The sequence below is a fragment of the Alosa alosa genome, chromosome 19, assembly GCF_017589495.1.
Source record: "Alosa alosa isolate M-15738 ecotype Scorff River chromosome 19, AALO_Geno_1.1, whole genome shotgun sequence".
Lineage (NCBI taxonomy): Eukaryota > Metazoa > Chordata > Actinopteri > Clupeiformes > Clupeidae > Alosa > Alosa alosa.
Genome location: NC_063207.1, coordinates 11,909,378 through 11,937,221, shown reverse-complemented (window position 1 = coordinate 11,937,221; position 27,844 = coordinate 11,909,378). Strand labels below are relative to the sequence as shown.

General features: G+C 45.1%; 1 protein-coding gene and 5 non-coding genes across 6 annotated transcripts; all 6 read left to right on the top strand.

Annotated features, from left to right (window-relative positions):
* Positions 1–1,235: 1,235 nt before the first annotated feature.
* Positions 1,236–27,844, top strand: arid4a (AT rich interactive domain 4A (RBP1-like)). Its single transcript, XM_048228332.1, has 26 exons — positions 1,236–1,263; positions 1,654–1,703; positions 2,595–2,705; positions 3,711–3,776; positions 5,471–5,561; positions 5,971–6,050; positions 6,179–6,273; positions 7,384–7,495; positions 9,026–9,105; positions 9,298–9,374; positions 9,868–10,025; positions 12,402–12,474; positions 12,696–12,790; positions 13,912–14,009; positions 14,876–15,119; positions 16,784–17,187; positions 18,406–18,579; positions 19,553–19,637; positions 20,551–20,737; positions 21,472–21,534; positions 21,780–21,991; positions 22,089–23,358; positions 24,297–24,401; positions 24,674–24,880; positions 25,178–25,324; positions 25,537–27,844. The coding sequence occupies exons 1-26, from the start codon at positions 1,236–1,238 to the stop codon at positions 25,635–25,637; spliced, it is 4,413 nt and encodes a 1,470-aa protein (XP_048084289.1). The 3' UTR covers positions 25,638–27,844.
* LOC125284755 lies at positions 12,075–12,156 on the top strand. Its single transcript, XR_007191925.1, has one exon. It is a non-coding gene; the product is annotated as a small nucleolar RNA SNORD53/SNORD92 (small nucleolar RNA).
* LOC125284753 lies at positions 14,578–14,660 on the top strand. Its single transcript, XR_007191923.1, has one exon. It is a non-coding gene; the product is annotated as a small nucleolar RNA SNORD53/SNORD92 (small nucleolar RNA).
* Positions 16,201–16,283, top strand: LOC125284757. Its single transcript, XR_007191927.1, has one exon. It is a non-coding gene; the product is annotated as a small nucleolar RNA SNORD53/SNORD92 (small nucleolar RNA).
* On the top strand, positions 17,914–17,996 carry LOC125284754. Its single transcript, XR_007191924.1, has one exon. It is a non-coding gene; the product is annotated as a small nucleolar RNA SNORD53/SNORD92 (small nucleolar RNA).
* On the top strand, positions 19,763–19,846 carry LOC125284756. Its single transcript, XR_007191926.1, has one exon. It is a non-coding gene; the product is annotated as a small nucleolar RNA SNORD53/SNORD92 (small nucleolar RNA).

Genomic DNA, 27,844 nt, shown 5'->3' with positions numbered 1-27,844 from the left:
GTTTTTAATGGTTTGACTATCTTCGTACAATTGTAAATTATGCAACCACGAACGCCAACTTACTGATCGTCGTACTGTGCTGTCTTCAAGCCCGCGTTCGAAATGGAAAATAAATGCAATTAGAACAAAATGGCGTATGGTGACTACGAGTAGACATGCGCAAAATGAAAACGGGGCTATTTTTCCTTTCTGAAATGAATTCTGTTCCGTTTCTGTAACACAATGGAACCAATGGGCAAAGTATGTGGGACGTCTTAAAGTAGATCTAACCAATAACTATAAAGTATAGCCTAGGGGCTGAAGGGTACATCCAATCGCATTTCTATGCTGAATGATTCTAATTGTATGGAAGCCAAAAAAGACATACCCAATGAAAAAAATAGATTTGTAGCGCCGCTTTCATATCCACCAACCATACCTGGAAATGAAGTATGTCCTATAGAATTCGAAGCCTATATGAACCAATCATAATGTGCTAAGCGCATCCACTGCTGCCGTTCCAACCAATAGGGTTTCGAGAAACACAACCTTGGCTCAACAGCTTGTTATTTCGTTTATTGCTTTGCAACCCTGGCAAGTGGTGAGCAGTCACATCGGAGCATGTAAGTGAAGTTGTATACATTTCATTTATTGAAACTACAAACTTTTCCTAAACTCAATCGATTAACACTCGTATGTAGCATTAACGGATGTTATTCAACGATGTTTGACGCGTTTTCTTGTAGTTTCGGGCGAGAGTACTTACCTAGCTGACGAGGAATTGAATGGCAGTGACCAGTCGGCTTGTTTTCGCAGTGAAGACATGTAGCTAGATGGCTAACGTTATGCGCCCTTTGTGGAGCTGAGAAGATTGGTTTATGAAATAAATAATGAATGTTTTCGATCATAGCCCTTATTGGTTATAGGTTAAAGTATCAGTTTGACCTTGTTTGGGTAGACTGTATTGAATATTCTTCCGGAACTACTTGCTCTGCTAAGTATCTGACTAGCAAGCTAGCTTTCTTGCTAGCGAGACGGTTTAAATCGCCATAACGAGGAACAGTTTAGCAAGGTTAGTTAGCAGGCTAGCTATATTTAGCCCGTGAGTTGTAGAATTAATCGCTCTTGGTGATTTTTTTTGAAGGGTGTTTTGGTTTACCGTTATTGTTAAATATTGATTCTGACACACATTGGGTCATGGAAATGTGTGCCCTTCCTTCCCAACCAATCTCACTGTACTTTTCTAGAAGATAGTAATGCAAGCTTCTGACATGGTGCAGCACGGTGAGCTATGATGGCGACGTGACATAGTCAGATTGGGAGTAAAGCGGGAAGGAACACGCACTATTCTGTTTGTCCCTATACAGCCTCCGGATTATACCTCATACACCAGTTTTCTGTTGTCTTGAGCATTTTGTACGCCAACAAAGACGCGAATGCATTTTGTCAGATGTTTTGAAAAGACAGTTACCTTGGTGTGTGCTCGCTTCACATTTTTGCCAGTGTGAAGGGAGGGGGTCTGCATCGAGCTCGAAAAGAATGCGTTAGAAGTAGCTAGCCATTTAGCTAGCTTGTTAGCACATTATCTTTCAAAACGATGTTTTTTAGGACAGCACGGGAGTATCACATATTTGCGCTCAACCACAACCTCTGTTTTTGTGTTATGTCTTTCAGCTATCAACATCCATCGAGCTGGACTCCCTCAAATAGCCATTACAATGAAGGTAAGTCAACAGAAACCTTTCAGTTGAAAACACTAGTGTCGGCGACGCCTCTCTGGCTGTAGTCAGATGGACTGCTGTTGAGGTACTTATTTAGGAACAACACACGTGTGATTGTTTCTTAACTTCCACAGTAGTAAATGCAATTGATTTGTGTTTTTTGTTTCATAGTAGTGATGTCAGAAAGGTCACACTGTCTTGCACTTCACTTAGTTGAATGCAGTTGAGCGAAAATGTAGCCATGGAACGTGCAAATTAATCAGAGCCATGTTACTTATGTGACGCCACTCTGGTATCCATTTGATGTGCCCACAAATGCTATACATTTCTGTTATCAAGATTATATCGAAGAAACATTAAGAACCTTCAAGTCTGGTCAAGTAGTTAGATTTGAAAGGACAGCCCAGGTGATTATTTTTTTTGTGTGACGTGGGCTTGTATTGTAAGTAAGTAAGTAGGGTCTGCACATGTTTTTCTGCCACTTGTCAGATTTGCTCAAGACAACTGCCCAGTGTAGGAGCATAAATTGTACAGAACAAATTCTTCTTTGAAAGTGTAGTACCATAATAGCTTAAACATAGACAAGGGCTGTGCCAAAAGTATTAATGTAATGGGCTCTTTGTTATTGTGTCCTCAGTAGGATGAGATTGCGTTTGATCCACACCCCATCACCCATGAAATATGTCTAAACAAGCATTTTCTCATGCCATTTGTTTCAAACCACAGCAGACTTGGAAAGCCCACTGTTCTTTCTCAGTTTCTCGGGTTCAGCCAACAGCTCTCCAAAGACTGCCACTCAACCACAATGCTATGTCCATCGTCGACAGTAACTTAGCACTGAGTGGCAAAGAAAGACAATTGATTCGCTGTCATTTCCCTGATTTCTCCTTTTAGGCAGCGGATGAGCCTGCCTACCTGACTGTGGGAACTGATGTTAGCGCAAAGTACCGCGGTGCCTTCTGTGAGGCTAAAATTAAGACCGTCAAACGGATGGTCAAAGTTAAGGTAAGCATGCCTTCACTTTATAGGCTAACTGTTGTTTTGAGTAATATATTTTCCCCATTAGTGTCTTTTCTCATGTTGTTTGTCCAGCTGTTTGTACACTTGAAATAATAAAATATTTCCTAGTTTGTCATAGAACTGTGGTTCAAAGAGAATTAAGTCACAATTTCACTACACACAAACTATGATGTAATTAGCACAGACAGTATGCTTTGAGTGACAAGCTCCAAGTCCAAAACCGTAAGGATACTTCAGTGAAAGTGTCAGTTTCCTCTCAGTGATTTCCTAAACAGGAGCACTTGTTCATTCATGAATGTCTGGGCTCCTGAACATGTCTTGCAGATTTTACTATGTCTGAGGTGACTCATGCACCAGCTTGCTCTGCAGAAGAGTCATCCTTGTTTTTGGCTCTGAGCCATAGTTCCTCTACTCTTTGACACTGCTTCAAAGTATACATATCTGTCAAATTTGGCATCACGTATCAAGCAATTTGACACCAAACTGAAAAAGTGTACTTTTTGATGATGGCCATTTGAATAATCATATCAGGCAGTTTTAAGTTGCATGCCCCATATCACTAGGAATATGACTTTGGCCTCTGGTAAAGGGTGTTAAAGGCATATTTATTGCAGGACTCATTGTCCTTTCTCACATCAGTTCGCTTGTTGCGTCATGCATAACCTGGGGCTCAGGCCTCTGGGAAGAGGAGGACCACTCTGTTCTACCTCCTCCATGCGTGGCGGCAGTCTGAGCCGGCACTGTTAAATCTTTCCACGCCGAGCGGGACTATGCTCTCGGGCCACCATGTGCTGTCCTGTGAACGAGGCGCTTACCCAGAAGCCTCTTGGTGGCAGATCATGATCTGCAGTGCGTGTGTGTGTGTGTGTGTGTCTGTGTTTGTTACATAACTAGATTACTTCACCTTCACTGAACCTCTGTACTTTCTCCGTCTCCCCCCTCCACTACTTCTCTCTTTCTCTCCTCTCTCGCTCCTCTTTGTCTCCCAAGGTGCTGCTCAAAGGAGACAGCACTTCACAGGTTGTCCAGGATGACCAGGTCAAAGGGCCTCTGAGGGTAAGTTTGTCCATCTTCTCTGCAAGCACTTCCAGGTCACTCTTCCCACTTCTTGAAAGGGTTAACTGGTTTTACCCTGAGATTCCTGGGAAATGTAGGGATGGATTTGGAAATGCATTGTTTGTGCATAGGAACATGAGGCTGGGAGTCTGTGCCCCATGGGTTGAGTCACATGAGTTTGTGCCTGTCAGATGCCTGAGGACGTATTGAAGAGTTTGTGTGTCATACTAGAGAGAGAGACCTAGTTAAATGATTGTTTGGTTATGCTAATTCCCCCCACTCTGTGATTATGATTTGAGTCGGAGGCGCAGATAGTGTTGCTGATGCCAGTCAGAGCATGTTGGCGAGGGACCTTTAGACAGAATTTTTGATATTGGTTGCTGCTTTTGCCACAAATTAGGGAGCAAATTACGCCAAATTGCAAGGGACGGAACATATTTTAAAAATTATTTATTTATATTTTTATTAAAGCAGTTTTGGATTTAGGAGCTCCCGTGCTGCATAACTACTGAATGTTTTTTTTATTTCCATATTTATATCCAGTTAATGAAACTGATTTGGTACTTGGTTTTGTGTGTAAGACTCAGCCAAATGTGTGTGTTCCTTGAATTTTAAAAGCATGCATCTTACAATTTAAACAGTTTAGTCAGAACGTAGGCACAGAAGAGCCTTATTAAGTGGGTTATGGTGGTTCAGGCTTAATTTCCAAACCTGCTACCATCTTAGGCAGGTGCAGACTCAGCTTGATCTGGCCTTGTTCTATGCACCAAACTGTGTTGCTGCTTGATTTGAGAAGTGACTGTACTTAATGTCTATCTAAGGTTGAGCATGTAAGCAAGCTGTTTGCACCCACATATGTATAACATGACTATAACACAAGTGATCTACATGGATAGGGGCACAAACTGGACTTAAAACAGATCATATTAAGTGTCTATGTTATTGTGAAATGCAGTTGCTGTTCATCAGTGAAAATACTTGGGCAGCCGTGGCCCACTGGTTAGCACTCTGGACTTGCTTCACCTCACTGTGTGTTCACTGTGTGCTGAGTGTGTTTCTCTAATTCACGGATTGGGTTAAATGCAGAGACCAAATTTCCCTCACGGGATCAAAAGTGTATATATACTATATACTTACTTCAGTCTGTCAAACACGGCTTGCCATATCTGCACAATATGAGCAGGGTGACGTAAACACTCAGAATGTAACAAGCTACACAACTGAATATACTGAGCGAGTCCTAACATTTTTAGTAATGTGGTGATAAATTGAGAGTGAATGAAATAGCAGCTCCTGAAAAAATGCTCTACAAATACATATTATCAGAATGTGTGTGTGCTCTGAGTATTAGCCTGTTGGAACACCTGCACCCTAAACCTGGTAAAAATGTCTGACTGGTCTTTTTTGTCATCTACCAGCCACATTTGCTGTTAGGCCAAAAAGTTATGTATTTGAGTCTATGTCTGTGCACACCCAATGTGGATCTGTGGGTATCGCACAAAGAGAGCGGAAGACCATTTGATGTGTTAACATTTGCTGCATGTACCCATGCATGCATGCTTGTTTGTTAACACGTTGAAAATCCCCTTGCTTATCCCTGCTGCTGTGATCTTTCTTTGCTGTATGCCATGTGTTGTGACTTTGCGTTTCTTCTTCCTCATCCTCTTCCTCCTACTCGTCCTCTTCCTCTGCAGGTGGGCTCCACAGTTGAGGTGAAGAGCCCAGAGGGAGTCCTGAGCGAGGCAGTCATCAACAAACTCACAGACGCCAGCTGGTACACCGTGGGTAAGTGCTGGCCCTCCCTGGACCTCTGGCTGTCACAGCGGCCCTGCTCGGACAGAAGTGTTTGTGTGTGTATGTGTGTAGCTTGGTGGCGTTGCTAGTGCTAACAGAACCTTGGGACAAAAGGCTGCGCCTCCGCACAGCCGGATAAGAACCCAAACCAGCAGTGTTAAATAATTGAGCAGAACTGCTGGCGCCATGCGCCACTCGCGGTCTTGGGCCATGATTGCTAAATGATGTACACTTCTCAAGGAAGGAATTCTTCGGTTGAAGGGACAAGCGATTGACCGGAACCATTATGGAGCCAAAGCTGCTGTCTCCACATGACATTTTTGAAAAATGCTCAAATATTTCAGTACCTACCCAGAATGTGTGCATGAAATGTCTTATTATTTTGTATTGTATTTGTCAGTGTTCGATGACGGGGACGAGAAAACACTGAGAAGGACGTCGCTGTGCCTGAAAGGCGAGAGACATTTTGCTGAAAGCGAGGTTTGTGCCCATCTACCTACCTGCCTACCTGCTCACCTACCGGCCTATACCGCTGTGTGTGCATTCAAGTCCCGGTTGTGTTTTCATCCATCCAACATTAATTAACCTCCCTCTGCTCTCTCATGTAGACTTTGGACCAACTGCCCCTCACCAATCCGGAGCACTTTGGCACTCCCGTCATTGGGAAGAAGACCAACCGCGGCCGCAGGACCTCCCAGGCTGTGTGAGTGTCAACACCACGGTTTCCGTCTTTTAAATGTTGGAAAGGGGGAAAAAAAGCATGTTCAACTGCTAATGAAGAAGACTCTTCTGTGCCCAGAATATCTCTTCTGCTGTTTGCCAGCAAACACAGTATCCCAGAATGCGGTTTCATTTCCTCTATTGGGAGCATGTTCTCTGAGAAAGTTGTCAGTGTTGAGAAGTTTCAGAAGTGGGCATGTGCTTTGTGAACAACACAGTGGGACTTTGACAGCTATGCATGCTCCAGCATGTTTACTTGAGTTTGTATGCTGCAGATCTGTCTTCTGACCAGTTGTTTATGATTTTGTTTTGGAAAGCTTTTTTAAAGATCAAAGATGCGGTCTTTGCTTTTTCCCCTGAGGTGATTGTCTGTCTGGTTTCTCAGACATTCTGTTTGCCTCACAAGTGCCATAGTTTTGCACACTTCAATTGAAACTAGCTGTGTGCCAACTTACCACAGGAAACACTCTAATGTGTCCTTTTATCCCACATAGTGTCCTAACTGCATGCAATGCGAGCGAGCAAGCGTTGGTGACAAAATCGGTTTGATTTCTTTGTTCTCAATTGGAACTTCCCAATTGTATGCGATGTGACAGTGCTGTGCAGCGTGATCCGACGCAACTTTTTTTGAGTAGAACTTTTGTCTGACAACCCGTTTTATATTTTCTTTCTGTTGCTCGCGATGTTCTGCTATTTTGAATAAGAAATATGACTCAATCGAACGGCACATTTTATGGCTTCAGTGTGGACAGAGACCATTTAATAATACTTGAGTCGGATGCTGGTATGCCGTTAGGACAAGGTGTTATGTATAGCATTGCTGGTGCTGTCATTCTGTAAGTGGTTGTGCATCTTTACCCGCACCAATATATATATATAAAACCTGTACGTCAGTGTTCATGGCATTAGACAGTTTCCTGAATTTTGAAATTGGCACCTCGCCTCAGACTAGCATCCATTCTCTTCATTCACCCCAAGGCCTGCCAGCTGACCTTTGCTCTCCACTTGCTTTGCACCTGTAATGTCAGTGTTCATGGATGAGGATTTTGAAGGAGTCTTCAGACTAGCATCCATTCTCTTCATTCACCCCAAGGCCTGCCAGGATGACAGGATGGATGACTTCGGCGAGGATGAGGAGGATCAGCGATGAGCTGCTGGGGAAGGTGGCCAGTGTGCAGAGCAGCAACTCCTCCTACCTGGCGCTGGTGAGTGGCCTCTTCTTCTTTTTAACTGTTTTACCCAGCACATTTGTAGCTAATGTAAAGCTACTTTGTAAAATTAATTGACTTTCTTTTTCTTAAAGAAAATTATATTTTGTTTTATACTTTTAACCTACTTCATGCCCCTGTGAACTAGGGGTCGTCCAATTATGGCCGATTATTAGGGCCGATATTTAGCATTTTTATAATAATCGGTATCGGCCATTTTTTCCACCGAAATGCCAATATTGAAATGGATAAAGAATGAAACGCGCTACTTTGTCTGTAAAGCGTCTCTCACTCCCTGCATTTGCTACTCTGTGGTCAAGAGCATTGTCCCGCCCACTACACAGTCTGATTTGTTAGTTAGCACAAATGCAGCCAATCAGGATCGAAGACTGAACACAGACAAAGTTTAGGATTCTCACTGAGGCAGACTGTAGACTGGGCTTCAGCTGTACGGAGCTATTTTTCGAAGGTAAGTAAGGTAGCCTACATTGCTGAAGTTGCAATGAATCACAATAATCTACACTGAAGTTACAAAAACACCACTTTGTAAGCTATTGTCTCTTTGATCCGGATCAATAAGTAAAGCACCCACTTCCTTCATTTAGCGAATTCCCGATCGACGCTGTTTACTAGCCTACAACTCGGGTGCTGCGCTTCGAGTTCTCTGCCTCCGCCTCGCTTAAGTTAATTGTGAATAACGGACACCTCGGGCGGACATAGTACAGACAAATCCTAAATTATCGCGATAGCTTAACGCCAAAAAGTCTAATTGCTCCTTTTTGAAACGGACTGTCTGAAAAGACTACATGCACCCAAGGCCGGCCGTGATTGAACTAAATTGTGTCCTGAGCTGGCTATTAACGTGCCTTTTAGGCTCTCAAAAGTGTAGCTTATAGCCTACACATTGACACAAATTGCATGCTTAAATAGCCTAAGAACTATTTTAAAACGGTTTTGTTAAACTATTCAACCGTAACACTTGCCATCATGCATGCACCTCTTCCTCTCCCTCTCCCCCTCGTGCTCTCACACACACGATGGCAAAGCATCCTCTTTGTGACAGGTCCCTCATAGCCCATTGTGTATGCCTACTAAAATAATGGCTAATAATCACTCAGCTCTTGGATTAACATGATACACAGGATTTACACTTGCAAGTGATGCAAGTTGATAGACAATTGTGTATCAAAAGAAGAAAGAAAAGTTTGCATAATCAAATGCTTTTGAATTACATTTTTGCAGCATATCGCCTTTACTATCTACCCCCCTTTTTGACAACTGACATATCGGTTTTACATATCGGTTATCGGCCTCCTGTTTTGGTAATAATTGATATCGGTATCGGCCCTGAAAAAAACATATTGGTCGATCCCTACTGTGAACTGCCACCACATGCATAATACATTCAAATGTAACATATCGTGTTCTACAAAGAAGTAGAGATGTCCTCGGTTTTGTTTTGATGAGTGTTGGTGAAAGGTTGTTTGGATGAGTGTAGGTGACCTTTTCCTCTGCCTCCACCTCTAGGTTATATCTCCCAGCTGCAATGACGACCTGACTGTCAAAAAGGACCAATGTTTAGTGAGATCTTTTGCTGATTCCAAATTGTAAGTACTTTAGAATTTCATCTGTTTATAATTTTATAACAACAATTCTGTTACAGTTAGTGAAATTTGTTGACCTTTGGAACAGTTCCAGTGTATTTTTCAGCTCAGCATGTTATGTGTACCAGTGCATTTTGACTGATCATCCTCTAAACTTTATTTTGTGGCTTCTTTCCCTCCTTCTTCATGTTTTAGTCACACCGTGGCAAGAAAAGACATCCATCAGCTGAACATAGACAGCATATCGAAGTCGGAGTACTCTTCCAAGAAAGGTAAGCTTGGTTGGCCTGCTGCTGAAAGTCTAAAAATACTAATTACTCTGGAAGTACTTGAAGATGGATGACACTGTGATGCCTTAATTATGCATAACTGTGTGAGGCTGTGATGCCAAGAATTGTGTCCAGGAGTTGCTGATCTGGTGTTACAGTATAATTCTGACCTTACTCATCAGATGCGAAAAATCATTTCTTCATCAGCACTTCTTGCTCTGCACAAAAGTCCAAGTGCTGTGTCATTACAAGCCTATTGTTCAACTCTCAGGTCAGCACACTAGCTGTGAGAGGCGTTCCAAATGCTATTTCTGGATCATAAATATTATTGTGACTATTACATTATGGTCTCTCAAGCTCTCATATTGTGGTATCGTATAAAAAGTGCTATAGTGTCATAATGAACTCAGATTTGTATTCTGACTGTTCGTGTTTGGACTGTTAGTTGTGGGACGCAAATTAGAAGGGAGTTCTGACCATGCACGTCTTGTCACAGGGCTTGAGGGCGCCATGCACTTCCTGAAGACCAAGGAGGTGCCTGAGAGCTGGAAGATGGACATGAGCGAGATCCTGGAGTCGTCCAGCAGCGACGAGGAAGAGGAGGACCGAGGCAAAGAGAGCGAGGAAGAAGAGAAGGAGGCCGAGGCTGACCAGGTGAGGCTGTGGGGATTTTTTTTGATCGCGCTATATAACCACCTATTCCAGTGGGACGTTGTTACCCCTGCTGACATGTTTGAGGGTTCTTCTCGCAGGTCAGTAGATGGAGGGTAAGCATGGAAAGGAACTGAGGGAGTTTGAGTGAAACTGCTTTAAGGAATGGAGTTGTTAACCACATAATTGTTTGAAGTAGAGATGTTAGCCACCAGAGAACCATTTTGAGCAAATGGGATATAAAATTTTATGCAGTGTCTGTCCTTCAACTTTGTCTTCTTTTGGCAGTTTGTGTGTATTTCAAGTCACCAAAACTATTGTATTTTTTTGCATTCTGGAGTTGTTTTCTAAGTAGCAGAAGCTGAGGCAGTCGTCCAGTCTGAGAGCGCTTTTAGTTCACACACTCAACCACCCCCACCCCACAGCCATGTGAAGGCATGGGAATCCCTGCCCCAGTCAGCGAGAGAGCCCCCAGCCAGCCCACAATCAACCCCAGCCAGGAATGTAAATACTGCCTCGGGCCGCCGAGAGGCGATAAGAAGGGCCACAGGCATTCCTGCCCTCTCTTTACCCCCTCATCTTTCTTTTCCCTCTCTCTCTTTGGTGCTCTGCTTCATGACCACTGGCCAAAGCACCTTGATTGAGTCTCCTGAATGGCCAAACAGCATGTGGGGAACCCCCCTCCCGTCTCTGCACCAAACAATGCCCCATTCTTTCTGCTCTCGGGCCGACTGGGACAAATGGTCATTTGTTTGGGTTTTTCTGACTGGGTCGTCATGGCGATGGTGACTTCCTATCATGGGCTGGGAGGAGGAGGGGCAGGAGGCAGCAGGGATGGGCTGGTGGCCAGTGGAAGGCTGGCCAGCTTGGCCCAGGGGCTGGCCCAGTCTCGGTCTTTCCTTACGTGTCTCTCTCCCTCAGAGAGAGAGAGAGACTTAGTAACCCCCACCTGAGCTTGACTATCTGGCTCATGGGCATAGGCGCCAAGTGCTTTGGCTGTCTAGATGAGCATGGAGGAGTCTGGCGGGATGGTGGAGGGACTTGGGTCTGCTTCACCAGGAGGCTCAGCTCCCAAAGCCTCAAAGAGAGACGGCGACCTGAGCACTGGGGCTTTAGTCAAGAGAAGCCCTCACGCTTGAGGAGCTCAGCAGTCTGTGTAAGGCAGTATATAGTGCAATTATAAATCACTGGGAAATACTGTGTGGCCTCATTTGTGAATTGTTGTATTTATATCCAGTGTTTTGCATCTATCTTCCTTTGATTTCTAACTATGCTGACAAAACAGTTTTGGTTTTAAAACTTTTTTTATTATTGCATCTTCCTTCTTGTCTGTTATGCTAACATAGCATGTCATTGTCTTTACCAGGCGATACAGGCAAAACCTGCGCTTGTATTTAAAAATTACACCTAAGACGACGGGGTTTCTGTTTTTGTCCTCTGGGTGTGCCCCTGATGGATATGCAGGGATTAGTATGGAAGCATTAGCATTTGAGAAGGACCTAGAGCTCACCCCGCCCCCCTCCCCACAAGCTTTCCAACAGCAGACTCAACCTGATACAGTGATGACAGCAAGACTGCACTCATAAACTGGCCATTGGTGCTCTAAGTGATTTGGGAGCTACTGGCCCCATTTGCCGAGCTGGAGGGTGGCAGGTTGACCAGTGTTTAGAGTCAACTGTCCCGCTACGTTCCTCACCATCTTTGCCCAGCTATCAGGGACAGCAGCAGGAATTCTAGTTGTACAGTGTGCACTATGTGAAGGCGTTATGCCTCAAAACGGATACCAACGGAGGCTTCTGTGTTTTTTTTGTTGCACTTTTCACTTCAAGGTAAAGGACATGAACAAAATGGATCAACATATGAAACGGATGTGAAAAGGAAGCACAAATCGTTTTAAAGCCCATTCTGAGAGTAGAGTGGCCAATGAGGAATAGCTTGTCGTGAGTGGCACTGCCTACGGGGCGAGTCTGCAAGCAAGCTCATTTTATTTTGAGAGTGAAGATACGGGGAAGCATGTAGAAGTGTCCAGCAGTTGTTTTCCAAACAGGGAGCTCAAAATGATGATGCCTGAGAATGGTTTCGCTTTGTGGGCTGATTTCCGTTGATGACACAATTCTCTTGGCTATCTGATTAGCCCCAGATAACTGTTGATATGATCGTAGTGCGCTTGTTTCTGATTAAGAGCATCTGTCTTCTTGACATTGAGCCAATGCTGATGTAGACTCAAGAGTCCATCTGTTTTTAAACATTTGGAACAGAAAGTGCACACTTGGTCTTGTCCACATCCTATTGCTCTTGATGTCTTGATACCTTGTTTGTGATATCCTTGATGACTTGATATCCTATAACCCTGTTTTGTATGTGTCTGTGTTTGTGTAGCCTGACGATGAACCAGACCCGGAGGAGAGGGACCACTTCCTACAGCAGCTTTACAAATTTATGGAAGACAGAGGTGGGTCACTCGAAACACTCACAAAACTGCGCTAAAAATGATTACAAGAAGCAGGAGCCTGTCACCGAACCAATAACAAAGCGGCAGTTGTCCTTAAAAGGTCTACATGTTTGTTTGGGTCCACGTAGCTGGATTCCTCCCTTACCACAGATTTGTACCGGCTCTTTGAAAAGCCCCATGACTGTGTATTGATCTCTTTGCCCTTTCTTCCCCCCCCTCAGGAACTCCCATAAACAAGCCTCCCGTGCTGGGCTACAAGGATCTCAACCTCTTCAAGCTCTTCAGGCTGGTGCATCAGCATGGGGGCTGTGACAATGTGAGGTTTTTTTTTTTTTTTTTTTTTTTTTTTTTTTTAACAGTCTTTCTTCTTTTGTTAGTTCCTCTCTTTCTCTGTCTCTTTTGCCTGTTTCTCTATGCTTATTCTCTGCCTGCTTTTCTGTGTGTCTGCTTTTCTTTTTGAAAAAAACTCTAGTAGCTCCTCTTTTTTCTCTGGTAGACCCCCTTCTATTTTCTTTCTTCCCACTTTGTCCATCATAACCACAAGAGATGATGGTAAGCGTTAGCCTCATGCAGCGGAGACGAGTGCAGCGCTCTGTATTTAGAGCGCTGTGTTCTCAGTGTTTCTGTTGTTGGCTGGGTGACAGCAGGAGGCTGGGGGATGAGGGTAAAGAGCGCTTTCGCTTTACTTCACTTGACGCCGTCTGACGTCAGACCTCTCCAGCTCTCTGATCAGCTATGCCTGTCAGAGCAGCCCCCACGTTGTGTGTGTGACTAACACCCCCAAAAAAAGGAAGTTCTTTTATTGTGTGACTAAATTCTTCCGCAGTGTTTTTTGCCTTTCAGTTAGGCTTACAAAGATATTTTATATTAAATTCGTAGCTGTCTTTTACAGGTTAGCTGTCCCCAGAGACATAAGCATAGCCAATAAATAGATACTTTAAAAGGGAAAACATACCTTTTCTTAACATTAATGATTTAATTAATCTACTGTTAGCAGGGTAGAATATGCCTATTGGCCAGGTGGTGATATTGTGCTATGAGACAGTAAAAACATGATGGATGCCTAAGGCACAGCTTAAGCACATCTCTGCACTGCCAACTGTATCCCATGCTGGGAACAGTTCAACAGATTAGACACAGTAGTAGTAGTTCCTGTTTCGCTTGCTGTCATGCTAGAAGTTAAACTCTCTCAAATGCCATGGCCTTGACATGTCTTCCCACGCGGTGATGTGTTACTTCCCCATAACACACTTGGTGTCACCACACAATTTACTGCCAAGGTTGTAATTACCTCACAGCAGAAAGTTTCTGTTTTGAGTCCTGGCTGAAATTGTGTAATGGCTGGAGTTGTTGTAGTGTGTCATGGCGTGTTGTGTTGTATTGAAGCCAGATGCCAGAGGTCCTTATGCAAAACCCCTGGTTTGTGTTTTGGTGCAGATTGAAAGTGGCTCCGTGTGGAAACAGATCTACATGGACCTGGGGATTCCAGTCCTCAATTCGGCTGCCTCCTACAATGTCAAGACCGCCTACAGAAAGTAAGTCTGTGTGTTTGTTTGCTTGCATGCGTCACTCCATGCTGCCTGCCTCAGGCACAGTCCCACAGCAATTAATGAAGTGCAACGTGTTGACATCTGCTTTGGGCTATTTAGGGTGATTTGAATCTTAACAACCAAACCCCAAACTCTCAAGCAATACATTGCAGTGGTGAAGAAGACCCCTGTAAACTCGGGGACTTTAGATTGCAATCACCATATTATTCTTTGATTGTGTTGAAGGCACTAAACCATTTGTCAGTGTGCACAAACAAGTAAGTAAATAAACAAACCTCCAAAGACGACAGCATGGCCTTGCAGAGTGGTGTTGTTGGGATGAGCTGTTCTGATGAGGCCTTGGTCACATAGCCTGCTGCTATTGCAGAGCCAGCCTGTTCACAGCGCGCAGCACCACTTGTGGATAGGGTTAAGCACACCCAGGCTGGAACAGCTGTGTCTGTGGTCGCCTGCAGGAAGCGTACCTGTAGCGGACGGTTTGCTTAGCGGGGAAGTCTGCGCTAGCACAACGAGGTGCAAGCAGCTGAGTTGCTAGTAAACACAGCTGATGTGGTGAACGTGATGATGCCTGAGAATGGTTTCGCTTTTCTGGGCTGATGTCTTGTGATGCCACGATTCTCTTGGCTATCTGATTCAACCCCCTTTGAATAATTTTAGCTTAAAATGTCATCCCGTTCTGACTTCAATTGAGCCTCCCTTCCAAAACATTTACATGTCCAATGAAGAATTAAATATTACAGTACAGAACTAAAACCCCTTCTGAAAGCAAAACAATACTATACTGTCTATGTATTCTTTCAATGTCATCTCTAGCCCTCCCGACTTATTTTTGTGTGTGTGTGCTTTGCCAGGTACCTGTATGGCTTTGAGGAGTACTGTCGGTCTGCTGGCATCACCTTCCGCACTGTCCACCATAATGACCCACGTCCTGCCGTGGCGCCCAGTGAGCAGCAGAATCCCGTGAAGCAGGAGCCCGCCGACGCTCGTCAGGAGTCCGAGACGGCCGCTGCCGCCACTGAAGACAAACCAGCTGCCGACGAGGATGACTCTGAGGCAGAGAGCGAAAAAGCCCACAAAGGAGTCTCCTCACCGAGGGTAGGGCGACTAGAGTTATCAGAAGACTTTATTTTTATTTATCTATTTATTTGCTAATTTATTTTGCACATTTTAACTTTGGTTTATTTTTGGTTTAAGCAGAAATAAAGTCTCTTTGTAGCTATAGAACCTTAATTAAGGCAGCACAAATCTTTGTGTCCGGCCCTGCTAAGAGTATGGCGAGTTCTGTGTGATTTGCATCTGACTGAAGAAACTTGTGGTTTGCATTTCAAACACTGTAGGTCCAGAAAACGCAGCCTTGGCCCCACCAACAGCCCATTATGTTTTCAAAGACTTCCTAATGAATGCAATATGAACCTAGAGTTTTGTCTGGTGGAAAGTGTTTGTTCATTCATTCAGTTGGTCTTTGTACCTTTCGTGTCTACTTAAGCATACGAGTGTTTGTGTTGAAGGATTATACTGCCGAGGGTGTGTAGTATTGTGTAAATATTGCTGTCTGGAGTGGTTTAGTAGTTGCTCGGTAAGCCCCACTCTGAATTCCCTCCCTGAAAAGACTGCCGTACTTCTGTTACAATAACATGAGGTGATGTTGCAACATAGAGATAGGCCCAGCCTATCTCAGGATCTTGTGAAAACAACAAACCAAGCTGTCGGAAGTCAGAGTAGATAGGGTTATGGGGAAACACTTTAATACTAATTATTATACAACTTTGTATAATTGTTTTTGTCTTTGTACAACAAAGTTGTTCAGAACTTTGGCTTTTTAGCTTTTTTGCCAAATAGGGACCAAAACTAGCCTGGGAATACCCATACAAACCTTTGGCAAATTTGGGATTTGCTCTGTAGGTTAAACCAATTTTCAATGTCCCTAAAACACAGGCATGCAAATACAATCGCTAATCCGGCATGGACGTGTATTTCTTTGGAACTGGGTAAACAACTGCATTTAAAACCTTCGTTTACAACATTTCTACCCTTTTGAAATGTTGGTAACAGTTTAATGTACCAATTTAAGTTTAATTTCACTACTAGTTAAGCCCCTGCTGGAAGTTAATGAACCTTTTCCAGACCTACTCCCAATTGTACAATTGTGAAGGTCTGGGTGTTCCCAGGCTAGACCAAAACATGATGATGCTTGAGAATGGATTCACTTTCTGGGCTGATGTCTTTGAGATGCCACAATTCTCTTGGCTGTCTGATTTGTCCCCAGTGCCATGACAAGGAACTACCTTTTTGTCCAGACAGTTGAAGTCTGTACTTAAGTGTTCCATGGTTCATGCAGTCATCAGCTGCATACTCTCTGTGATGTCAGTGAATGTGTCTGTTGATGCATGTCGAGGACTTCACGCCAATTTACCCTCGTGACTAGTCAGTTTGCATGTTGGCTGAGAATAGTTTTAATGCCCCTGCAGCTTAATATCTGCACCTTTCCAGGAAAAGCATGTGTCAACATGTAATGAAGCAACCAAGCTGTTCAGATGCACTCTATGAAGACATCTTTTTTGCCCCTCCCTGTGACAGAGTAGCTATTTTGTAGTTGTGGATAAAAGGAGAGCCCAAAAATAGAACATGTCGTCTAGAAGACACAGTGGGCCTACTCTTGAGGCAAAATGGTCTAAACTAAAATGGTTCAATTCATTGTTTCTGCACTTATTTTGTCCTCACTCATTCTCTGTGTCTCTGTCTCTCTCTCTCTCTCTCAGGGTCGGCGGCGGTGCACGTTGACTCCGGTGAAGGTGGAGACCAAGGAGCCCACGCGCCAGGAGCGCCAGCTGCACCAGCAGCAGCAGAGAGAAGAGCAGCTGCAGCGGCAGCAGCGGAAAGAGGAGCGCGAACGCGAGAGGGAGCGCGAGAGGGAGAGGGAGGCCCGTGCCGCAGGGGAGGCCAGCGAGGAAGAGGAGGAGGAGGAGGAAGGGGAGCAGCAGGAGGAGGAGCAGCAGCAGCAGAGGGACAGGAGGGAGCAGGAGGGAGACGGCCGGCCCGAGCCCCCCAGCAAGAGACGCAGCCGCCGCTTCGAGGAGTCGGACAAGGAGTCGGAGGACGAGGAGCAAGAGGATGATGAGGATGAGGAAGAAGACGACGGAGAGAGGTCCAGGACCCAGGAACGGTATGTATTTATTATGATTAACGTGTGTAAGTTCTAGGGGCCTATATTTCTACATACTTCGCCCTGGGAGTGTGGAGTGGAATGATGGCATCAGTCAGGCCACAAGAGTCAGTTGTGTCCCTTTCATGGCAGTGTCATACATTGTGCATCTGCGACATCTGCGGCAAGGATCCAAGTGAATAAATCCTACTTGCTATTGTGTGATGCTTAAAGGTTCATAACTGTCAAAGCATTCCCTCGGGTGGTGCTGCAGACAAGGATGAAAGAATTGTCTAGAAGGTAATTTTCAGCAAAGCATTACACTCTTTGAAAAATTCTGACCCACGAGCACTGTGAAAAATTATCAGCATTTTTCTGTAGAATGCGATGCCCACAGACTTGTGATGCCCACAGACTTGTTTTTGTCGTTGTGGCTGAGACAGTGTTTTTTTCTCATTTATGGCTGTGAACTGCGTTTGTAAGCAAACTTGCATTGTTGACAGTGCAGCACAGCAAGTTTACTTTGCTCATTATAAATACGATGTCTATTTTTAAAGCCCAGGCACAATTCAGACATTGTTTCTGCACCATGTGCAGTGGAAGACTGCTATTCCTCTTGCCATCAATCAAAAGCTGCAGGCAGTCTCATAATTAACATCTACAGTGCTTTGGATGCATGCGGTCTCAGTAAGGATGCGTCTGGTTGTCGTGAGAGGAACGTGCACACGCTGAGGCACACGCAGGGGCTGAGTGTGATGATGCCTGAGAATGGTTTCGCTTTATGAGCTGATTGTCTTGTGATGCCACAATTCTCTTGGCTATCTGATTCACCCCAGACTGAACTCCTCGACGCATGAGTTAGAAAGCCGGGTTCTTTCAAATGTTTGCCCCACCATTGTGACTATAGTTGTCCGTATTTCGAAAGGCTGTGTCTTCCCGATGTACACATGGCGTTGTTATGGGGATCCTTAATGTTTGGCTATTAGCGAAAGACCGTGCCATCTGTCTTTGGTGTTGGTATTGGAATCCTCAGTATGTGTTGTGTACAATTTACGCTTTTTGAAGGTATTTGTTTTTTCTGTTTCATTTTTGTTTGGTCATACCCATTAGGGACAGCAGCGTTAGTTGCCCCTTGTTCTAGGATGCACGTGAAGATTATTCAAAAGTCATGTGAACTGCTCCTTAGGAAAGGGTTACTTGAGTGTGTTTTGACTGTTCCTTTCTGTCTGTCTGTCGTAGGGGTGAGAATGAAGATGGTGAGGAAGACTCCGAGCACTCTGTTACGGGGACAAAGGTGCGAGTGAAGTATGGGCGGGGCAAAACCCAGAAGATCTACGAGGCCAACATCAAAAACACCGAGACGGATGACGGAGAGGTGCTTTACCTGGTGCACTACTACGGCTGGAACGTCCGGTGAGTTGGGACACAGTTTTCACATATTGGCAGATTGACCTGATTAGATTATCCTCCAGTGTGGATTGGAAGACATGCTAGTGAAGGTTAAGAAAGGTTGGGTTATTGTACATTGCAGCATTATTATTGATGATGATGTGAGGTGCAGAAACACAGGAGATGTACTAATGCAGTGCACATTTTCATCCATTCAGTTTAGTAATTTTAAGTAATGGAAACCTAGCCATACAAAAGGTCTTGAAGGATGCTGTGTTCAGAAGGTAGATCCTCATAGATAGGTTTTTACTCCTGCCTCTGAAACAGACTTGCGTAGATCCTCATAGATAGGTTTTTACTCCTGCCTCTGAAACAGACCTGCGTAGATCCTCATAGATAGGTTTTTACTCCTGCCTCTGAAACAGACTTGCGTTGATCCTCATAGATAGGTTTTTACTCCTGCCTCTGAAACAGACTTGCGTTTCTCTGACTATCTGACTATGCCCCGAGCCAGAGATCTAAACGTTATTGACTTGCAACGTTGCTTCTCACATGATTCAGATTAAGCTACACGTCTCCATGTATGCATGACGTAAACATTTCTTAGCAGTGCACTGCATCTTTAACGTTATAGAAGTAATAAAACAAATCAGTGTTTTTACTGAATAAAGAATTACAAAAGAGATTTGTTTTTGTTTTTTTAAATCTGCTTAGCGTATGTGTTACAATGGAGAAACAATAGATTTAATTAGTTTATGTAAATGGGTGTCCGTGATTGACGTGGCTTCACAGGCATGTCACCATGGCGACGTCCACATGACAGATGGGGCTTAATGAAATGGACAGCGACAAGAATTTGCTAGAGTTCTGCATGACAGGCCAATACTTTTAGAGGATGTGTAAATTCTCAGAAGTGACAAGCTGCTAAAGTCTCCTCCCTCTCTCTCTTTCTGTGTGTGTGTGTGTGTGTGTGTGTGCATGTGTGTGTGCGCGCCAGCTATGACGAGTGGGTGAAGGCAGACAGGATAATCTGGCCTGTTGACAAAGGAGGAACAAAAAGGAAACAGAAAAAGAAAGTCAAGGTGGGTCCCCGTTGTTTGTCAACTCCCACCCGCCGTAAACAGTATACCGAGAGATCCCTGTCCGACTTGTCCGTTCAGTCCTCATTAGAAACTTGAGTAAGACTCTGAGGTTAAAGCAAGCCCAGCAGAACATGATGATTCCAGAGAACGGTTTCACTTTTCTCCACTGATGTCACCTGATGTCACACTTCTCTTGGCTGTCTGATCTGTCTGATGGGGCCATTAAGCACACGAGTTGAGCTCTTTCCCATCATGGCTAACGGTTATAGCAAGACACTTGATGGCTTTCCCAGACCATGATGAAATGGAAGACATACATTAAGGGTGTCATTCCCTGCTCTTAAGCTGATGATGCACAAGGCAACTCTTTGAGCTATGTTGTTGGACAGTGTTCTTGAGTGTTTGTGTTCTGGCATGTTCCCATTGATGATCAACTTTTTTAATGCAGAGCTTTGATCATTAGTAGGCAAATGTCCATGATCGTCCAGTCAGCACATGGTTACGTGATTGCTCTGCAACATTGCTCAAAAAGTTACCCCATATATCACCTTTAGAGATGTGCTACCTGAATAACTGTACATATAAAAGTCAGATACAGATACTACTGATTAAGTAGCTTAAGTAGTGTTGATTAGATGCAGTTGGAACAAACCTGTGAAATTCCACCCAAATGTCACCCAAACAAAAGCTTGTTACCGTTATAGAGATGTTATTTCTACCTTCATGATGTCTGACTTAGGTCAACCTGTCCCACTCTTCCTATGAACTAGATATTCTTTTCATGTCATTTGGCTGTCTTGGCATTCTGTTGTCTGTAACTCAAGTTGTCCCAGTCTTGCTGTAAATACTCCTGTTCTGCAGAGTCTACTCTGCCCGTGACCTTTGACCCTGTTCCTTGTGTGTCCTGGAGCAGAATAAAGAGGATGGAGAAAAGGAGGAGGACAAGCAGGCCAAGATGGGGCCGAAGAGGGGCCGGCCCCCGCTCAAATCCACTCCTCCCAGTGCCTCGCGCAGCGCCTCCAAGACCCCCAGCAATGAGAGCCGCTCAGGCAGCAAGAGCTCCCACCAGTCCGAACCCTCAGCTCTGCCCAACGGAGACGGTAAGGTCACCGCACTGACTCCGGGGTCATGGTCAATCCTGGGCCTTTTATTTATTTGTTTGTTTGTTTGTTTTTTCTTACTTACTTTTAATTACCTACCCGTCTTGCTGGGATGGCTTGTCTAATGGAATCTAGAGCACGAAAGACGATACATAAGTTGTATTAAGGCATCCTGCTTACAATTAGTCTTTTTGGGGACGTCTCCTCTTCTGTGTCCTCTACTGTGGAGAAGACTCTTTTGTTTACCAATGCCTGAGTTACAGAGATGCCCTGCAATAACAAGATGGCTTGTGATGGTGTTGTGGAGGCTGTGTAGACTTCCTCTTTCAGATGGTTTATGTAACAGTACAACCTTTGCTGTCTGCTCTGCTGTAGCCTTAAATCTAAAATGATACATTTTATAGAACAGAATGCACATGCTATTCAGTGGGAAAGTTTTTAACAAAAGGGTTTTCTTGTCTCTTCACGTACATGTTGTGCAAATGCATTATTATTATTATTATTATTATTATTATTATGAAAGTAACAAATTGCTGGCAAACTTGGTAAAGTTAGAATCATGCATGAAGCAAGCACATGATAAAGCAAATATGTGGCAGCTAACGTCAGTAGTGTTTGTCTGAACACTGCTGTGCATGCTCCTTTGAAAACGCTTAGGCTGCTGCCTCTTCTGTATTGTGCGGTGAACTGAGGTTGGATGGGCTGTGGCGTTAATGTAATCTGTCTCCGCACAGGAACTCCCCGGAGACGCACTAGGAGGACTTCAGGGATGTATGACTCAGACCGAGGATCTAACGGTATGTAGTGCCTCTCCGGTCGCTGTCTCGCCACTCTGACGTCAAGGTTAGAACATTGTGTCACATAACGACGACGTGCCGCTGGATAGAAAGGATCAGCAGAACATGTCGTGCTATAAATTGCGCACCTGCATAGTTGCTGGGTTGGGTATTAATAGTAATTTATTGAGGTCCATAACATAAACCCAGTCGATTAGTTTTTGAAAAGCAAAATCTCACTCATAGATTGTCTCTGCTGCTTGCAGATTCAGGGAATTCTTCTGAGGACAGTGAGAGTGAAGACCTGTCTGACAAGAAGCCTGACTGGACAGAGGGGACGGACCAGGCCGTAGTGGCCAAGCAGGAGGAGGAGGAGGAGGAGAAGAAGAAGAGGAAGAGGAAGAAGAGGCGGCAACGGCCACAACAGCAGCAGAGGGAGGAAGTGCCGCTGAAGCGGCGCCCGCAGCAGCTACGGCGGTGACCACGACGACAACCACAGCAACGGATGTAGAGGCTCCCAGCAGCCCTGCACAGAAGCCCAGGTCCTCTGAGACGCAGGAAAGCAGTGACAAACCAGAGGAAGAGCCTGTGGTGGCCAACCTCACCACAACGACTGTAGCAGCAGCAGCAAACAACAACAACAGCATCAACAACAGCAGCATCACCAAACAACACCACCACCACCATCGACTCCATCGACTCCAATACAATCATCAGTGCCCATGACTCCTGAGCCAGAGGAGAAGTTGACCCCCAGGTCAAAAGTACGTAGGGGGCGCCTCAAAGAGCCTGGTGCCGAGACCCCCACCCAGCCTGCCGTTGCGGCGGCCCCCACATCCACCCCTGCCACCCCTGCGGCGCTTCCCGAGGGGGACACTCCTGGCAGCCTCCCACGGCCCGCCAAGAAGCCCCAGGAGGCTGTTCCTGTGTCGCCGCAGCTGGCCCAGAGTGAGCGAGAGAGGCCCCGCGAGCCGGCTGACTCGGACACGGACTCGGCCACCGAGGAGGTGGACAACGAAGAGCACAACGCAAGCGCCGTTAGCGCCGTCAGCGCCAGCCCGATCAGCAGCAGTAGCAGCGTGGTCAAGCGCAAGGCCACCGAGCAGCGCTCGCCCGAGAAGCGGGCGCGCCTGGAGCCCCCCGCCAAAACCCTGTCGCCCGAGAAGAGAGCCCCCGAGACGGAGAGAAGGAGTGAGGGAGCGTCCAAAGGAGGAGCTGAGTACTTCGCCGCACCCACAGCGGCTGTGGCGGCGGCGACGGCAATGGCGGCATTGTCAGCGGTCAAAGAATCGGATGTGAAGATGGAGATGCCGTCCCTGACCCGAGAGGTTCAGGCCAAAACAGATGCGGGCACGCCTAGCTCCGTGCCCCCCCAGGTGGAGCCGTCGTCGGGCAGGGACGAGGAGATGATGCCCCAGATTGGCCCCGAGGCGCTGCTCTGCTACGAGGTGGACCTGGACGACCTGGACGAGAAGGAGAAGCCCGCCGGCGAACTGCTCCTGCCTGCGAGCCGAGGCGGAGAGGTGAAGAACCAGCTCCCGCCCTCGTCGTCCGCCTCCTCGTCTTCCTCTTGCACGTCGTCCTCGTCCTCCCACCTGCCGCTCGGCGCCACGGCGGCGTCGGTCCCCCAGCGGCCGTCGGCCATCTCGTCCTCGGCCTCCCCGCCGACCTCGGCCGCCAGCCCGGAGTCGCACAGCACAAAGAGCGAGAGCGACGTGACCATCGAGGTGGACGGCGAGTCGCAGGAGGGCCTGGGCGAGGCAGAGTCCATGCACGGCTTCGACGCCAGCGCCAGCTCCAGCTACTCCAGCCTCTCGCTGCAGGAGCGCGACACGAAGGATCGAGGTAAGGACCCAGTGGATTTATTCCCACCTGTCAAGTTAATATGAAGACCACTGCTGGTTGCTTTTAATATAGAAGAAGTTATGCATGGCCTTAACCCATTCGCGCCTGATGCTGCATGACTCAACATTCTATCTCCCGCCTAATGCTGCATAGCGCAACATTGAACCTCCCGCTGGTTGCTGCGTAGCGCAGCATGCTTTTTATTTCATGTTTCTAGGTGCTACAGAGGCTTAGATATTACATTTTGAGAGACGTTGACAATTTGTAGTATTGTTTCAGAAAACCCTCAGGAAATAAGGTTATTTAGTCTAGAATGCCATAGGATTCTATAGGCGTTTTTAGTAGGCATTTTAGGAGTAAATGGGTTAACCAAAGTTTTTAATCGCTCATCTAATTCACTTTACCTAATGGAATCCACTTCATGAAGCTGAAAATGGCCCTCTGAAAAGGAGACATTGGATCATATTCAGTGTAGTGCATTTCATGAGTAAAGTACAGTTACTCGTGAATACATTTGCTGATTGGAGGGCTACTTGCATGATGTGTGTGGCTTTGTAGGCTCTGGGTCAAAATATCCCTCTTGATTATGGCTGTCACTTTGTATTCAAAATCTGATCATTTATGTGGGTGAAGAATAGATATTTAAACTACAATGATCTGTTTGAATGGCAAGTCATGGCTGTTCTAGCCTTGTTACTGTGTGTAATAAAGAGTAATGTTTTCTATTTTTGAAATTCATGATCAATGAATTGTTAATGACATTGTACTTGGAGTGTAGCAAATTATAGCCCAACTATTCACCATGATCCTGTCTACAGTCCAAATGTAACATAACTCTTCGATCTTTAGCGTTGTCAGAGGCAACACTGTGCCAAGTTCAAAGTGTCTATGCGTGGACGTGCCCGTGCCCAACGTGTATTGTTTTTCCCCTTCCTCAGGTCAGAAGAGGTTGACTGACGGCAACAGCAGCTCTGCTTCCAAGAAGGTGAAGCGCAACCAGAAACGCTCTAGCACTACCGCCAAGACTGAAAAGAATGGAACAGGTGGGGAAGCCGAGTGGTCAGCCTTTGAAGTTAGAATCTCATTCGCATGTCTTCTGAGGTCTGCGCGTCACTTCCATTGATATCTGGCCTGTAACTTGTGTGTGCATACTGGACTACTCCGTTCTGATTTTCATGAAGGCCACAATAATGTACTTGCACAGTGCCCATTTTGGGAAATTATGGGCAAAATTAATATAATCACGCAATGCCTTTGATGCTGCATTCCCTGTTAGGATGTTTCGGAGATTTAACTTGTTGTTTTCCCCTCCCAGGTCACAGCAGTGACAGTGAGGACCTGCCGGTCACAGACCCCTCCAATAAGCTGACCCCCAGCAAGCCCTCCAGCATAGCCAAGGCCCAGAAGCAGTCGCGCTCCCCAGGGACCGTGTCCCCCAACAGTAAGGAGACGGACAAGGACAAGCACAAGGACAAGCAGGCCTTCCCTTCCCCACGCACATACAAGTGGACATTCCAGCACAGTGAGTATCCTGCTTGACCAGCCAGTGTACTAACTACCTTGTCTCCAAGTTGTCAGGATTTCTCAAATGCGTGTTCAGGGTTAATTAGGGTAGGCTGATTTATGGGTATAGGTGTGTTTTAATGGGCGATCTTGCTCAGTAGGAGGAAATGGCATTGATTCTGTCCGGTATCAGGTTGTCTTTTAATACAAAAATATTTTATGTTTCCATAACAAAATCTAAGTCATCATGAGAGTTGTACAGTTTGTCAGATGTCAGGTGGTGTGGTAATATATGCCTCATTGTTTTCTTCTGCAGCTGAGCTGGACAACATGTCGAGCACAGAGCGGATCTCCTTCCTCCAGGACAAGCTGCAGGAGATCAGGAAGTACTACATGTCCCTAAAGTCTGAGGTGGCCTCCATCGACCGCCGGCGCAAGAGGTTAAAAAAGAAAGAAAGAGAAGGTAAGTTCTCCTGCATGCCATTTTCTCATGCAATCTGACTGTGTACTTGTAATGTTTTGCAAAGCTTAGTCATGTTCCTGCAAATGTCTTCATTTTCTGGTTTATTTTTCGACTCTAATGTTAGTTTTCATGGAATAAACAGTTTTCATGGCTGTTAAAATATGCAAGAATTAAGTATCAAACTAAGGATCCCGGTTTTGTCCTCTCTGTAGTGTCCCACACCACAGCTTCCACTTCTTCCTCATCCGACACGGGCATGAGTCCCTCGTCTGCGTCGCCCACTCAGAACACAGTTGCCGTGGAGTGCAGGTGATGACACGCCCGTGGTGGCCCCTCCTACCCAGCCTGACCCCTCTCCCAGACCTCTGCCTTGTCAGCATTGCGCTGCCTCACCCTGCAGTCACACCAAACGCCGAGCCAGAGCCAGCGACCAATAGCACTCGACTGCCCCCTTTCCATCACCACCTGGCCACTCCCACTTCCTGCACTTTGTAAAAAGAAAGAAAGAAAAAACTGATCCTGCCTCTCTCTCTCTCTTTCTATCTCTTTGTCTCTCTCTCTCTCACACACTTTGAGCTCTCAACCAGTTGCAGCATCAGGAGAAAGGATTTCATGCGAGACAGAATGTAACACACAAACACGACTACACCAACAACTCTGTCCTGTGTACATGCAGTACACACACAGCCACGCACACACACCACACACACTCGACCCCTCTTACTCTGCAGCATCCATACAGTGCACAGATACACCTCAATACACCTCACACCACTGTCCATTGTACACCGAATACAAGGCACTTTCTCCTCCATCCTTTCCGCTCCCCTCCCTGCTACGCCTTTACACCCCAGAGATTCAGAGATCCACCTGCGGCGGCCCGTATGTTGGGGCTGGTTTGGATGCAGTAACAAACAAACAAACAAACAAGCAAAAGAAAGAAATCCTCCATGTTGTTCCTTGAGCAGGATAAGGTTAGTTCATGGCATCACACTAGTTAAGACGCTCCCTGTTGTGGTCACTTAACCAGCTGGACATGGTTATCAAGGAAAGACGATTGAAACAAATGAAAAAAAAAAAGGTCAATTTTTCTTCGCTTGCTCCATCAGAACTGCCAAAGTACATGTGTTACAGCAGAGTGCCCTATTTTGGAAAAAATAACGAGGACAAAGTCAGTTGCAAAGGGGAATGTAGTGTACTGAAAACTGTAGCTGCTGTCTTCCACTCTTTGTAAAACAAGTGTGCGAGCACAGATTATAAGTATGCAAAAGTTATTTTTGTCATCCCTTTTAATAGAAAAAACAGTTCTACAGAAAAACAAAAAAAGTAGACGAGAACGTACATGTTTACAGTGGAATGCAGGACAAAAGACGTTTTCAGTGGACTCATTTCCTTTTGCGAGTGTCTTTTGTCATTTTATATGTAATTGCAGAGTTTTTATTTTAGTACAGGAAAAAAAAAGAATTTCAAAAAAGTATATACGGCAGCCGTGAAGTTATTTAAATTAAATATTTCTAGTGCTGGCATTTCATTTCTTTTGTGTAAAATAAAAGGTATTATTTGCAACTTGTTAAATATATTTATTCAGTCCATAGAAGCGCAGTGTTTTTTTGTTCCCCTCCTTTAAAACAATACTGAGACATTGGCACCTCCCCTCTCATCAGTTGGGTCCTTGAGATGGTTTGATGTTAGGACTAATGTTATAGACTCAACTGAAGGCAAGCTTTGACTGTGATGTCACAACTGGGTAACTACTGTGCAGTTAAATATTGCTATGACGACAACCCCCCCCTCCCCATTTTTCCATGCACACAGACACATACCCATCTTTAATGCCATTGAGCCCAAAACTCTCACTTTTCTCGATGAGCTGACTCGTAAGAATGCCACCATTTGCCGGTGGCTCTCGTTTTTTTTTTTTCATTTGGACTCCCTTCTCCCCCATTTTGTTCTTATTTCCTGGTACTTGTATTTGTAATTATTTAATTTTTTTCCTTCTCCAGTATGAATTCTGACCAACTCAATAAAACTGTTGCTTATTGAACGTGTACGTATTAGCCCAGGGGTTCTTACTATGATTGTTTCTTTTGTACATAGATCTTCCAGAACCATGTATTTGAAAAATACATTTTACACAAACTGTAAAAAATGATTTATATTATTTTTTAAAAACAATACATCTTTGTATATGAAATACCTTTCCTTTTTTCTATGTCAAGTTGGTAGAAGCATTAGCATCACATCTTTAAACTGTGTATAAATAATCAATCATTGGTCTTCAGTGAGAGCTTTTGAGCCAAGACTGCCTAGACTGGTGGTGGAAATGTTGAGTACACCTAAACATATTCATGTTTAGGACATCTCTTCATTCAATTGAATGGAAGAACTCTTCCACTGACAATTTCTCTTTGGATTTCCTGTATGAAGGATAAACAAGGTATTAGGTTCTCTTGAGCAAAGCCATTGTATCTTTATGTAAAATAAGCAGAGCTCTCATTTCTAATAAAGTTTGAAATATAA

Bases quoted from the DNA above. Each gene is read 5' to 3' on its own strand.
- arid4a (XM_048228332.1), top strand. From the start codon at position 1,236: ATGCAAGCTTCTGACATGGTGCAGCACG. The intron at 19,638-20,550 runs GTGGGTCCCCGT...GTCCTGGAGCAG, and splicing joins AACAGAAAAAGAAAGTCAAG to AATAAAGAGGATGGAGAAAA. The intron at 24,881-25,177 runs GTGAGTATCCTG...TTTCTTCTGCAG, and splicing joins CAAGTGGACATTCCAGCACA to CTGAGCTGGACAACATGTCG.